General features: G+C 47.3%; 1 protein-coding gene across 6 annotated transcripts in view; it reads right to left on the bottom strand.

Moving 5' to 3' along the window:
* Positions 1–12,107, bottom strand: part of CEP164 (centrosomal protein 164) — a 40,976-nt gene extending 28,869 nt beyond the window's left edge. For 4 of the 6 annotated variants that reach the window (XM_035138813.3, XM_088658216.1, XM_088658217.1 and 1 more), the window contains exons 1-10: positions 11,912–12,107; positions 11,462–11,573; positions 11,155–11,266; positions 9,886–10,099; positions 6,784–8,343; positions 4,509–4,667; positions 4,272–4,379; positions 3,465–3,542; positions 2,321–2,395; positions 1,278–1,376 (exon numbers count right to left, since the gene is read on the bottom strand). In XM_035138813.3, the coding sequence (XP_034994704.3) occupies positions 1,278–1,376; positions 2,321–2,395; positions 3,465–3,542; positions 4,272–4,379; positions 4,509–4,667; positions 6,784–8,343; positions 9,886–10,099; positions 11,155–11,266; positions 11,462–11,543 (2,487 nt within the window). In that variant the 5' untranslated portion in view covers positions 11,544–11,573; positions 11,912–12,107. The remainder of the gene's footprint in view (positions 1–1,277; positions 1,377–2,320; positions 2,396–3,464; positions 3,543–4,271; positions 4,380–4,508; positions 4,668–6,783; positions 8,344–9,885; positions 10,100–11,154; positions 11,267–11,461; positions 11,574–11,911) is intronic. The other 2 variants (XM_088658219.1, XM_088658221.1) reach the window with 2 other exon arrangements.
* Between the last annotated feature and the right edge of the window lie 1,231 nt (positions 12,108–13,338).

Here is a 13,338-nt window from a genome sequence, read left to right as displayed (position 1 = left end):
CACACACACAAACAATTGCTGTGATGCAACAGATTCCATGAAATCTGGCAATGCAGAGATTGCAGAAGCAAGGATGAGAAGACAGAAACACAAGACTAAGCGTCTGCAGATGTACCCCCAGCTTCTGTATGGATATCCCATGCAATCTCTTTCCCCAGCTATAACACACTGCCTGCACTCCAAATAGCCCTTGACCTACTTTCTACTCCAAATCACCAGGGAAAAGGATACAGCAACATAAGATGCAGAAAGGAAAAACACTAGTTTTTATTATTCAGATACAGCGATGGGGAACCTCCAGCCCACTGGTAAAATTAGGCTTTACAGGGTTTCTAATCGGGACGTGGGTGGCGCTGTGGGTTAAACCACAGAGCCTAGGGCTTGCCAATCAGAAGGTCGGCAGTTCGAATCCCCGTGACGGGGTGAGCTCCCAGCTCCTGCCAACCTAGCAGTTCGAAAGCACGTCAAAGTGCAAGTAGATAACTAGGTACCGCTACAGCGGGAAAGTAAATGGCGTTTCCGTGTGCTGCTCTGGTTCGCCAGAAGCGGCTTTGTCATGCAGGCTACATGACTTGGAAACTGTACGCTGGCTCCCTCGGCCAATAACGCGAGATGAGTGCCGCAGCACCAGAATCCGTCACGGCTGGACCTAATGGTCAGGGGTCCCTTTACCCTAATCTGGCCTACAAAGCCATTTCCCCCCCAAAACACACCCACCTGCTGCCATATATGGTAAGCTAAAAATGTGGCTGCAAAGACAACAGCAGAAGTACTCTTCTGATGACTCTTGGCAAGCAAGGTTTGCTGCAAGCCACCACTAGTATTGATTGTGCGTGATCAGGAACTCCACGGCGCAGCCAATCCCTGTGAGGCCTGCTCTAAACGCTGAACAGCTGAGCGGCATGTATAGGATATCTCACTCCCGTTCTATCCTAGAACCATGAGCTTCTGCAATCCAAGTTTCAACCACCAGCTTATGGGAATAGGCAAATCTTATGTCTGGGCAGCCTCCTCATCAGCAGTCTCTGTATACCTGGGAATGACCTGCTGGATGAGCGGGGGTATATAGCAGGACTTCTGAGAGACAGGCTCACAACTTTGGGTGGTTGGGAGCACTGCCTGTTAAAAGTGGACATTTGTTCCAGCTTAAACCTCTATGAGACCTGCCCCTTTGCTTCATACACTACTTTCCACTCTCCTAGCAAGTCAGCTGTAGGAGCAATCTCCAAGACAACATGTTCGAAGAGGAGCCCATGCAGCTCCACAATGCTACTTACCTGTTCCTTCCAAGTGCTTTCCACCATGGCTCTGCTCACTGCAAACTTTGGAGTTCCCAGGACTGGAGGCAACACATCCATGTTTTCAAAGCTTGGGCTCTGGAAACCAAAGCCCCCAAGAAACAAAGGGGTAAGGAGAGATTGGCATTCCAAGAGGCTTCCCTGCTTGAGCTCTCAAAGGTAGTTGAATGTAGTGCTGAGGACCCTCAGGCTGATAGTCTTGGGGGTCCCAAGCACTCAGGCTGAGGCTACATTATCTGGAGCAGCTCACAACCAAGGCCTCTGAGACAACCATGACACCCTGTCTCAAATGAACACTGGACCAATACACAGCGCAGGACTTGAGACCTGATCCTCTGAATTGAACAGGGTGGTGTGTAAGGGGGAGTGATCTGTGACTGAGGGAGCAGATAGAGACTCATCTTAACCTAATTAAATCTGTCAGAACAGAGCTGGGCATAGGGACCTTGGAGGTTACCAATGCCTCCCTGAGGAATGGAGTGGTTCTGACTGCTCTGAAGATGGCAGCAGTGAGGCTTCTGTTGAAGAAATCTAAGTTTGTCAGTTTAGATACCTTAGTCTGAGTTGAGATATCAGCCAGTCTTGAATGCTCCATTCTTGGGGGGAAACTAGGTCTGATCCAGACAGTGAATATCAACAGCACTACTTGGAGTTGACTGTCTGGATCAGACCTAGTTTGGGGATGGAGATGGTAGAAGTCATTTACCCAGACAACCAAGGCTAAGGGTGGGTGGGGTGGGAGAGTGTGCGGCCCCATTAGTTATTCTCGACCCTCTTCTAGGCCAAGAGACCGGGCCTTTGGACCCAAAGCCAGCAATGATATCGATACTGGGTACAATGCAGGGTGCAATGGTACTTGGAACTTCATCCACACAAAAACAGACCAGGAGAGTTGGTAAGAAAGTCGTTAAAAGTGCCAGCCCAAGAGTTATAAGCTCCCCAAGAACTCCATCTTATTTTTTCAAAGAAGTTTCTATTTCTTCTTCCTACTCTCTTACTACCCATGTTAATGGCAGACTCACCACAGCACTATGTGGCTCAGGGTCCAAGTGGTCAGAAACCTGCCATTCCTTCATTAGATTGCTGCCTTCAGAAACCTTCAAAAGCAAAGAGACACACACCCATCACCAGCATTGCACACTATGATTGACTGGAAAGCAAACTAAAAAAAAAGTGAGGAAAAATGCTACAAGTGAGGAGTGACTGACCCACAGCATTCTAAGGTGAATACCTTGAATATTTTAGCCCACAAAAATACACAAACCACCAATGTAGCAGCGAAAGTATCTGAGATAGCAACGTGCTCCTCAAATCCTGCCAGATTTCTCCTAGAGAAGTTCTCTCTTGGTCACCCAACATCACATCCATGGCATTTGGGGCTGATGTGCTTACTATACCCCAAATGGTGCTCCTCTTTTAAAGATGATCCGAGGATTGGTTTTTATTGGCAAGCAGGCACTTTAAGCCCCCAATACCAGGAAACTATCCAAAAAGCAGAGTGGATAAAAATCAGTGATTCTAAAAAATAAAATAAAAAAATCATTTTAAAAAAATTAAATCAGATTTTTTTTCATTTAAATTGGATTTTTAAAATAAAATGCTTTTGGAGTAAAAATCTTTCTAAAGATAGTTTTCTATTTAAGTTACATTATAGTCCAAAGACTATTCATCAGGAAATAAGGATTTGTTTTAAGTTTTTCATGTGTGCTAAAACTCAGTCTAAGGTTTTTGGGGTTTTTTTAATCATTTAATCACATCAGGTAACAAACATGGATACATATGCTATAATGTTATTGATTTAGTTAAATAAATAGTTTAAATTAAGGAAATGATTATTTTTCTCCTTTATTGAAAAGTTGTCCAAATATAAACAGTTAACTTATTAAAACCTCACAATAATTTCATAATTATCTGTCAATGTATTTCTAATAGTATAACCAAGTCAGTAATTTTTGATATAACTGTAAAAACTACTCTGAAAATTTATTACTGTATTCCAAAAATGAAACCTTCATCTGGTTGTAAATATTAATATTATACCTGCAATAATGAGGCTTTCTGTGCAAAAAATGATTTAAATCAAGTCTTACTGACTAGTGATTTAAATCGTGATTTAAATCGATTTGATTTAAATCAAATCCACCCTGCCAAATAGTAAGTACATACCTCATTCTCAAAGCTGGCACCAAGGGCACTAACATCCATATGCAGGTTCTTGAGAAGCCCACCTGTCCCACGAGGACTCTGGACATGCAACAAGGAGCAGAGAAATGTTCAGCTGTGCATCCAAAGCCATACTTGAAGAACTGACACTGGGGACAAAGAAGGCAACAAGAGAGGGTCCCAATCTGCTCCCTCACCCTACCACAAGCAATGTAGTGTAGGGATCTTTGGGGGAACCAGGGCTAGAAGAACTAAAGTGTGGATTTGGATTTATGTGTGCAAATTGGCCCCTTCTCAAAGTTGATAAGCCTACAGGTACATGGACATAATGAAGCCAGAGTCTGATTACTGCATCAAGAGTTGTGCCCTTCTGTGAAGGAAAGAATTTACAACTGCAAGAATCACCACTTATACAAAGACGTATCTGTCCTGCTGCATGTTCCACTTAGGAGCATGCAGTAAAATAGGCATTGCACCAACTCTGCGTTTCTTTCTGTGCAGGAAAGCCAGGAGACTTGAAATGGACAAGCATCATAGTTCAGTGGCAGATAATCTTCTTTGCATGAGGACTCGGGTTCAATCCCCAATGGCATTTTCAGTGAGGTACAGAACATGCCCCATCTGAAACCCTGGAGAGCTGCAAGTGATCAGTGCAAGTAGTACTGAGATAGATGGATGATCTGAGTTGGTATAAAAGCAGCTTTCTATGTTCCAATGTGTCCACCATAGATCAGAAAGGAATACGCACAGCCCTCCATCCCCATCTCATAGAACAACTCTGTGAGAGACCCTTTCATCAAGCACTACTACCTCATTGCTGCAATCTTCCTTTTCTGCCCCATTAGGAGTCAGCTGGTTTAAGGATGCTTCCTCTTCTTCGTCCACACATTGAAACAGACTTTTCTTGCAACTGCCAAGCTTTAAGAGACAAAAACATGCATACACCAGATGGAAATTAAGTAGATAATGCAAAAGAGGCAAAAAGCCACACAAACAACTTTGCATGCTCATAAGCACACCCACACGAACCAGATTTTAGTTGTTTACCATTGTGATAGTATGTGCTGGTTCCTTCGGTTCCATGGCACTTCTCCCATTTGTATTGTGTAAGTTGCAGGGTGCACTGACTGGAGCATCCACAAACCCACGTAATGGAGCAAGGCTCCCCAGGGGAGACTGGACAGGGGCTAGTATAGGTCCTGGAGACTGGAAGATTTCAGGGAGGGGGAAGACACAGTAACAAGTAAGCAGAAGCTGTCTATGACTATGCTAGAAGTTCAATAGTAGTTTGACATGGCTTCTTACATGCTCTTTCTCTACCTCACACCTCAATAAGAGAACTGCTTTCCTGGATCACAACAGACTGAAGTTTGAAGTGTCAGCATGAGCTGATCTCATTTTGGGGAGGGGACAACAACGCAAGCACACAAGTGTGTGGCTTGCATTAGCAGTGCTTCTTAAACCTGGGTCTCCAGCTGTTGTTGGACTACCAATTCCCATCATCCCTGGCTAGCAGGACCAGTGACCATGAATGATGGGAGCTGTAGTCCGACAACAACTGGAGACCCAGGTTCTGTGTTAAAGTCTAAAAAACAAAATAAAAAACCACACCTGTCTGAAAAAACTGCAGAAAAGTTGTCCCTTGAAATAAGCTGCTAATGAAACCCAATGGTCAAATCAGGTTGATTCATTCAAACGTTAAAAGCTCTTTCAGGAACTAATAAGCAATGCAACAGGGAGGCATCTATCTTCATTTCCACATTAAAATGACTTATGCCCAAGCAACACAGCCAGACTGTGCAGCATCTATTTATTTGCAGCATGTAAAGGGATTGTCTACAAGCTTAGACGAATCAGCAGTTGGCAAATGCTACAGATACCTTAAAAGGCTACATCTACCACCAGAGTCACTAGTTACGCCACCTGCAGAAGATGGCACCCTTGGCCACCAAAGATATTCAGTTCACTTCTGAAAGAACTGAAACAAAACGGCTAACCCTTCCACTTATTTATTCTGTAAGTTTATCCAACTAAAAACACAGGAACATTTTTTTATTGTAATTCATCCTGTATTATGGTCAATCCCAGAGTAGAGTGCAACATTAAAATACATGACACAAAACAAAGCAGAACAATCTGAAATAAATCAAACCACAACAACAGTAAATCAAATTTACACCACAGCACTATGAGAGCAACAAAAAACAAACAAACGTCTGAGCAAGATGCATAAAGTCCACCAATCAACTCTGTGAGGGGAGAAAGCTGCAGACCAGCCTGTGATGCCTACAGATGCCATGCATGTGCTGGGAAACTATAGGCACATGACTTCTTTCTGCCTATATGCTCCAATGGGACTCGACTGGAGGAAGTCCCACTACAAAAAGGGTGTGTCTTCACTAATACAGGTTGGCTTCCCCAGAGGTGTTCAAATAAACATACCAGTTAGATAACACACTGGCCTTGTGGTGCATGAATGCAACTGGGTAGCCACAAGATTGTTTTCAGGTGCTCCTCAGACACAATGACTAGGAATTATGTGGGAAACCCAAGGATGGGAAAAGGTGCAAGTGATTCCTTGCAATTCTACTCAACAACTGTCACACCAAAGCCATTAACTATTCCTTACCTCCTCCTTAACTTCCCATCAGATTTTATGAGAGACCATTATTAAGGATTGTACTCAATGTAGTAGCACTAATGAGAGTGTTCTGGCAGCAAAATGATTTCTCCTTGTGCAACAAAACCTTTGCAGGCTCTCTCCCCTCTGCTCTTCCCCCAAAGCTGTTTCGGGGGTTCCCCACAACATATCACAGCAGATTTGGGGATGGTGCAGGGGGAGGAGAGGAGTAACCCTCTCCCTGACAATTTAGTGAATTTATGCTGTTGAAAACTGCCCTAAATAAACTGTCTGCCTCCCTGGGCTCCTTTGAGAGGAACAGTAGGATAATATAAACAAATATTAATTTACTCAACTATTTCAGTTATTATTCTTTTGTAAGGCAGATAGGTTTATCTCTTTATCCACAGTCTCCCAAGACTGGCAAGATGAGCAACAATCGAGTGACACTATTGGGTCAATACCAGGGAATGCTGTCTGATAATCTTTCCTCACCTTGCAGCGGCCTTTAGAGAGACCAGGACCCAGATCTCCACTCAGCCACAAAACCTATTGGATTACTTCTGATCACTCTGTCTCAGCCTAACAACTTTGCAGTGTTGGTGGAAGGACTAAAGGGGGTGGGGGCTCCATATGCAGCATCCTCAACTGCAGAAGAGCAGAAATACTGTAAAATAAACAAATATAATCTAAGCTGCCTACCTCTTCACCTCCATCTCCTCCTGGTGAAAGCTCAGGCCAGCTGTCTTTCTTTGCCAGTGTTCTGCTCTGCACTTGCTCTCCTTCTGCCTGCCTATTTTGAATGAAGAACACCTGACCCTCGATTGCACTCTGGAGTACCCCTGCCTTAAAGCCTGCAGCTCCTGGCCTAGGCCTCGTCTCAGCTTCCGCAGCCCCTTCCTGAGGAATGTAAAGCTCCATGTTCAGGCCAGTGACAAACCCTTCAGAGCCACTTTGCTGTTGCTTGTGCAGTTCAGGTACAGTCAGCTCTGCTCCTCTGGACCTCTTCACCATATGGACCATATGCTGATAAAACTTCTGATCCTCTGTGTAGCACTCGCTTTCCGATCGGTCATTAGGGATGCTCTGTGGTTGGGTATGGGAAGCTTCCAAGAAAGTTCTTTTGGCAACAGCCAGAAGGCCCATGGGGCGGTCAGATCCATGAGTGCTCTGTAGGTCCCAGGAGAAGTTGTCAACTTCTCCCAAGATCTCAGAATCAAGATGTTCAGCCAAACTGCTTGTCACACTGCCGCCACCACTGCCGCCACCACCACCAGAGTGCAGCCTCTCACCATGTTTCCTTTCACCCCTGAGCTGAACTGACAAACCTGCAGCAGCCAGCAGAGGACTAGCCTCCCCACCCGTTCCAGTCCCTGCTCCCAGCCCAAAGGCAGAAGTCTGCTGCTGGGTGCCCCCTCTTCCACTCATGCTGAGCTCTGTGGCATGACACTGTTCTTGGAATTTCCTTCCCTTTCTGCTCTCCTTCACTTTAGAGAAAGGCCTTGGGTCGTTCTGCAGAGAATGGATGTTACCTTCTTCCATGATGTTGGGCTCGTATGTCTCACCAGCCAACACAAGGGAAACAGCAGCAGGAGGAAACCGCTGAATTTCCCTTTCAATTGTATGCAAGAATCCTCTGTCCCGTCCTATGCAGCTGAAAGGCCCAATCACCCGCTCTCCGGGTGAAGAATCAGGTGACTGGCAGAGGCCACCTTCTTCCATGTAACTATTCTCTTGGTCCTTGCCTAGGATGTCACCCTCCAAGAACAGGTTTCTCACCTTCGTTGCCTCCAGGGCTAGCACAGTCCCATCACCAGTGGGTTCCTTCAGTGCTTGGAAAAGTGGCACAGCAATCTTGGAGCCATCTAAATCAGGTTCCGAATCTGAAAAAACACAAGCAGCTGTACTTCTGATTTCTGCTGTCACATCTTGGCATGACTGGTCTGGTTTGCTAGAAGATGAAGCTCTTCCAAGAATCTTCTCCACGTCTGCTAGGATCTGGCGAGTCCGTGGGGTTGACTTGGCTGGCAGAATAGGTTGCAGCTTACTAGGGACAGGACCCGAGTGCAGCCGGGGTGGGTCACTTGGATCAGGAGACATCCCTGAAGCCTTTCCTTTGCGGTTCTTCAGGAAGAGTTCATTCCTTGTCATGAAGCTGCCCTGCTGCTCCAGCTCAGGACTTGCTTGGCCTGATGACAGGACAGGGGATGACACTCTATAAAAGGATGTTGAAGGAAGAATCCCCGGCTCTGACTGCGTCTCCTAAGCAGACAAAGGCCATTAAGCAGACTTACAGATTGGTATAATTTGTACAGATGCCGGTCTTTCTCCCTAGGACAGAGTCTGCCAAGGAAGACAAGTTACCCATGGCAGAATTGTCAATAATATGACTCTTCCTGCATATCCTCCCCCTGCACTTCAGCTGCCCCAAATGTGGTTGATCTTCAGAGATCTTCACAGAAACCAGCTGTTCTTACTGACAGCCTAGTTGTTTCCAACCGGGACTCCCCAATCAGCTGCAATGGCAAACCAGGATGGGGTGGAGGAGATCATCACATGCAACTGCTACAGTGTGGACTATGGGAGAAAACATGCTGTAGTCAATTGTGACTTAACCACTGAATGTCTGGCAGAAAATACACAAAAATACAGATAGGATCCTAAGGAAGTCTAGGCTAGCAGCTTTCTGATAGCCATCTTCACTCACAAGGGCAGAAACTTAAGAAAAAGGTGCCCTGTTGAGCCCTGAGCTCAAAAACAATTTATTTGCTCAGCTATGTTTGAAAAGATGCAGACAAAACAAGCCATGTTTTGACTAGGGTGGGTGGCAGTGGTACCTTAGCAGCTGCCTTACAGCTGGCCTTGACTACTGACCCACACCTCCTGTGCTGAAGTAGTGCCAGAAGTCTAGATGAAACTCAGCTTGCAGAGAGGGGGTTGCATAGGGTCAAAACAGATAGATTAAAATACCTCCATATTCCCAAAGTATCCCTGTACCTTTGATCTCTATGCTGACCTCTATCAGTTTAGACCAGGCATCCCCAAACTGTGGCCCTCCAGATGTTTTGGCCTACAACTCCCATAATCCCTAGCTAACAGGACCAGTGCTCGGGGAATTGTAGTCCAAAACATCTGGAGGGCCGAAGTTTGGGGATGCCTGGTTTAGATTGATATGTCTTAGGCTGCATCCTCCTCCCAACTTCCATCTCTTTCTTACAACCTCAAGATGAGAGGTCATCTTGGAAATGTCCTCTGAAAACAAAGGAGCAAGCTTAGAACAAGAAGCATTTTGATCCAAGTTATGTACTTCCTATAAGACACAGCTTTGTTATTTTCTTACTTTAGAAGTAACTCGCTATGTGTGATTGCAACAGGTAAAGTCTACTCTCTAGCCAAATTCACAAGCCACACTCTGCACAGCAATAGTCCAAGCCACTAGTACCCGGGTTCAAATCCTCATTCAGCCAAGAAGCTCAGTGTGACCTTGGGACAGTTAATTTAACTCAGCCTAATCTACCTTGTGGGGCTGCAGCGAGGGTAAAGGGGAGGCAGAGGTTGTGTGTACACCATCCTGAGCTCCTTTAAGGAAGAGTGGAATAAAATTAATAACAATGACACTTAAAGACTAAATCCCTCTTCTTGTGCTGGAAATAAGGTGGCCCTCTTTTAACTTGGACAGGCACCAATTACAGAGAAAAGATACAGGGATGGGAGAGAAGCAGGAACAGCAGGAAACATGCAAGAAGTCTGCATTTCCTCTAACACCCAGTTCCATCCGGCCCTGTATCCAACTAAGGTACTCACAACTGGATGTTTCAGCAGGTCTTTTTCTTTTTTCTCTTTCTTCTCTTTCTTCTCCTTTTTCTTCTTCTTCTCTTTCTTCTTGAGACCTCCCTGATCCAGGAGCTTCTCCCTCTCCTGGACCACAAGCTGTCGGTAGCGCTCATCACATGGATGTTCCCACGTTGACTGACCATTGGCAAAGTTGAAGTAATAGATGTCCCCTGTGATATCTTGGCTGAAGATGGACATGGAATCTAAGCAGCCGCATATACATGCATACATGTGTGTGCACGCATAGATACATAGGCTCAAGAATATCCTTGCCTTCCTAATCTGAAGGGACTGCCAAGGCCCCCCAAACCCGCTAATAATTCGGAAGCGGCCCTTCCTATGTCAGAGGCAAGTGAAATGGTAAGAAAAGCTAGATGTGAATAGTTGCCTTTGAGCCTCTCAATGTAATGGTTATTCTTCCCAAGGAAGAATATGTGGTGTGATTACACTTTTATCAGGAAGGTACAAAGCAGCTAGTACAGTGTTTGGAAGGATTATGCTCTAGAAATGTAGCCAGAAAACAGATTTGTTTGAAAGGGTGCTCATGGCTTAGGGTAATCAGTACAGTCCATATTGGAGAAATTTGAGCATCATCCCTTCCCAACACCTACCTGAGCCACCACCCAGATGCACATTATAGAAACATATCACAACTGTAGAAACTCAGCTATGATTCCCCGTTAGCCTGTGTGTAGTCTGTGGGTGAAATCAGGTCTACACAAAGCAGAACAACTAAACAGAACGGTACTCTGTACTTCAAACAGCAGAGAGGGGTGATTGTTGTTTTTCAGATTGTCCCCTCACATAAAGTCTCACTGTTAAAAAAGAAAGAAAGATCTACCAAAGGAAGGAAACAGGCTAAGTTTTAACCTTGCTCTGTGGTGCACACACACTATTTGCACATACACTATTTTTTACACTCACAGATTGAGGGCTTTGGGGGTCTTTATGCCACATAGATGAACATAAACAAAAATGACAACCTCCTCCCACGTTCTGACATCTCATTCTGCAACATATACAGACTGGGCCTTAATTCCACTGCTGAAATAAATATTGCTCTTCACCATTCCAAGCCTAACATTAGCTTGGATCAAGTCACACCTGCTTTAGCAGGCTTTGCGGAGTGTGACATGAGCCAGCCAAGATGCAGGGGCAGGGGCAGGGGCAGGGGCAGGGGCGGGGGGGGGGGGAAGAGCAGCATTGGGATGGATGGCCTGATGGGCAGCTCTGCCTTACCAAGGTTTCCATTCAGTAGGCAAAGGGGCCACAATGCCTTCTCGGGCCAGCCACATCAGCTCTGGCTCGACCTCCGGGTCGATCCCAATCACTCGAGCAAACTCATTGATTTCTGCAGAAGAGAAAAGAAGCATCAGGCCGGCCAGGCTGACAGCCGTGCTCAGGAGCTACCTAGGGCCACCCTTCTCCATCACCACCTGGAGGTGAGCCATCCTGCTCCTGTCTGGAGCCACAGGCCCCTCTCCAGGTGCTCTGCTCTCCTTCATTAGGGCCCCCTGAGGGTAAGGCTACTGGTGCTGTCGCTCACCTTGCTCGCTGGGGATGTAGGTTTCATCGTAGTCCTCTTCCAGAATGAGCTGGTCGCCGATCCGTATTGCAGGTCCAGCCATGGCCACCCCCGGAGCGGAGTCTGCTTACACCTGCAAGGCACCACCCGGAAGGAAAGAAGGAAGACACCGTCTGCCAGCGCAAGGAAGGCGGGCAAGCGGGCCACCCTCCCACCGAGCCCACTAGTCAGAGAGCGGCCCTGCTTCCCGCCTTAGCAAGGCACCGGGCCGTCCCCTCCTGCCCACCCTCATCCTCATCCTCGCTGCCCGCTTGGGGGCCCTCAGGGCCGGGCTGCCCAGGAACGAAAAGTAGGCAGAGGCGAGCTCCTTCGCCCGCGCCGCGGACAGAGAGGAGCCGCCTACGAGAGTGGCCCTGCAGCGCCTTCCCCGCCCCACGAAGCGCCCGCCCCCGCTGCGTCCCCCCATCTCACCCCGCTCCGGTGCGGGGCCTCAGCGCGAACGCCGGGCCCAGGCAACCAGGCGCGCGGCTCTCCAGTTGCCATGGCTACCCAGGGCCGTTGCACCGCGCCGGCCCGGCCGGATTCACTTCCGGCATCCAACCTTGGCAACAAGGCCGCTCGGCGCTCCATTGGCCGAAAAGGAGCACGGGAAGGGCCGCCGATCCCTGCAGGGCCTTGTGGGAGTTGTAGTCTCTGGGACCAGCAAAGCGACGCCGCGAGACGTCAGAGAGAGATGGGGGGGGGGAGAGAAGTTGCTCTGATCTCTGAGGGAGATCTGATTCAGGGCTAATTAGGTGCCTCCGTTCTCCGAGCTGATTCAAGGTTTGTAGTAATTGCAGCTGCGGCCTATCCGGCTAATTAGCGTCAGCCGAGAGATCACAAGAGGCACCCATTACTTCTGCTTGGTACAGAAGCTTGTGGCAAAGCAGCAGCAGCGCCAGGTCGTAATTAAAAACAAACCCTAACGCTAAGTAGGCTCATTAGTTCTCCCCCTTATTAGAGTGCCTAATGAGACCCGGCCCGCCCTATTTCTATTTTAAGCACCTGCAGTCTGGTTCCATCCCGATTCAAAGTGAAGCCCATCCCTTTGGTACATGTCCGGTTTGTCTCAAAATATTGCACGCTCCTGAAACCAACAACAACAACATATTTATACCCCGCCCATCTGGCTGGGTTTCTCTGGCCAGTCTGGGCGGCTTCCAACAAAAGATTAAAAAGAGGATGCCCCCCCCCTCTATTCTCATGCCTATTCTCTCCTCACCCCTGCCTACTCCTCACCCCTGCCAACAGGTACTTCCCAGGGGTGCCAACTTGAATAAAATATTGTGGGGCACCTGCATAATCGATCACATGGCACTGTGCACACACTCCACTTGAATGACAGTGCCCATCAACTTTGGGGGAGGGGGTGATCCAGCTTCTGTAAATATTTTATTGGCTCCTATGCTACTTCCCTTCTGTTTCTCCTGGATCTTCTCTTCCGTCACCCTCCGAGTCCCTATAACTTAGGTCCAGGTCAGTAGCCCTCAAGATTTGGTGGCACTTCAAATTTCCAGCATGGGTGATGGTGATGGCAGCTGTGGTTCAACAAGACAGGCTACCCCCATCACCGTAGTGAAGGCAAAGCGTGTGCAGTTGAACTGACCGCAAATTCTTTCCCTGCCTACCACATGCTGCTTTCATTTCTCCCTCTGCTGTCTTATGGTATGTTGCTGGCCTCTCATAACTCTTCTTTGCAAAATGCCCTACACAGAGATGGTGCTACGTAAATAAAAAGGGCAGGGTTGGATGGAGTTAGGCTAAGGTGAGCATTCAGAGTCACTCTGCATACGCCTTGGGGTGTAAGTGTTGGGTGTCTTGGGCTCTGGCGCACACTCTGGCAGTGGAACCACTGATGC

Source organism: Zootoca vivipara, chromosome 14 (assembly GCF_965207765.1).
Source record: "Zootoca vivipara chromosome 14, rZooViv2.hap1.1, whole genome shotgun sequence".
Classification (NCBI taxonomy): Eukaryota; Metazoa; Chordata; class Lepidosauria; order Squamata; family Lacertidae; genus Zootoca; species Zootoca vivipara.
This window is presented reverse-complemented; position numbering and strand designations above follow the sequence as displayed.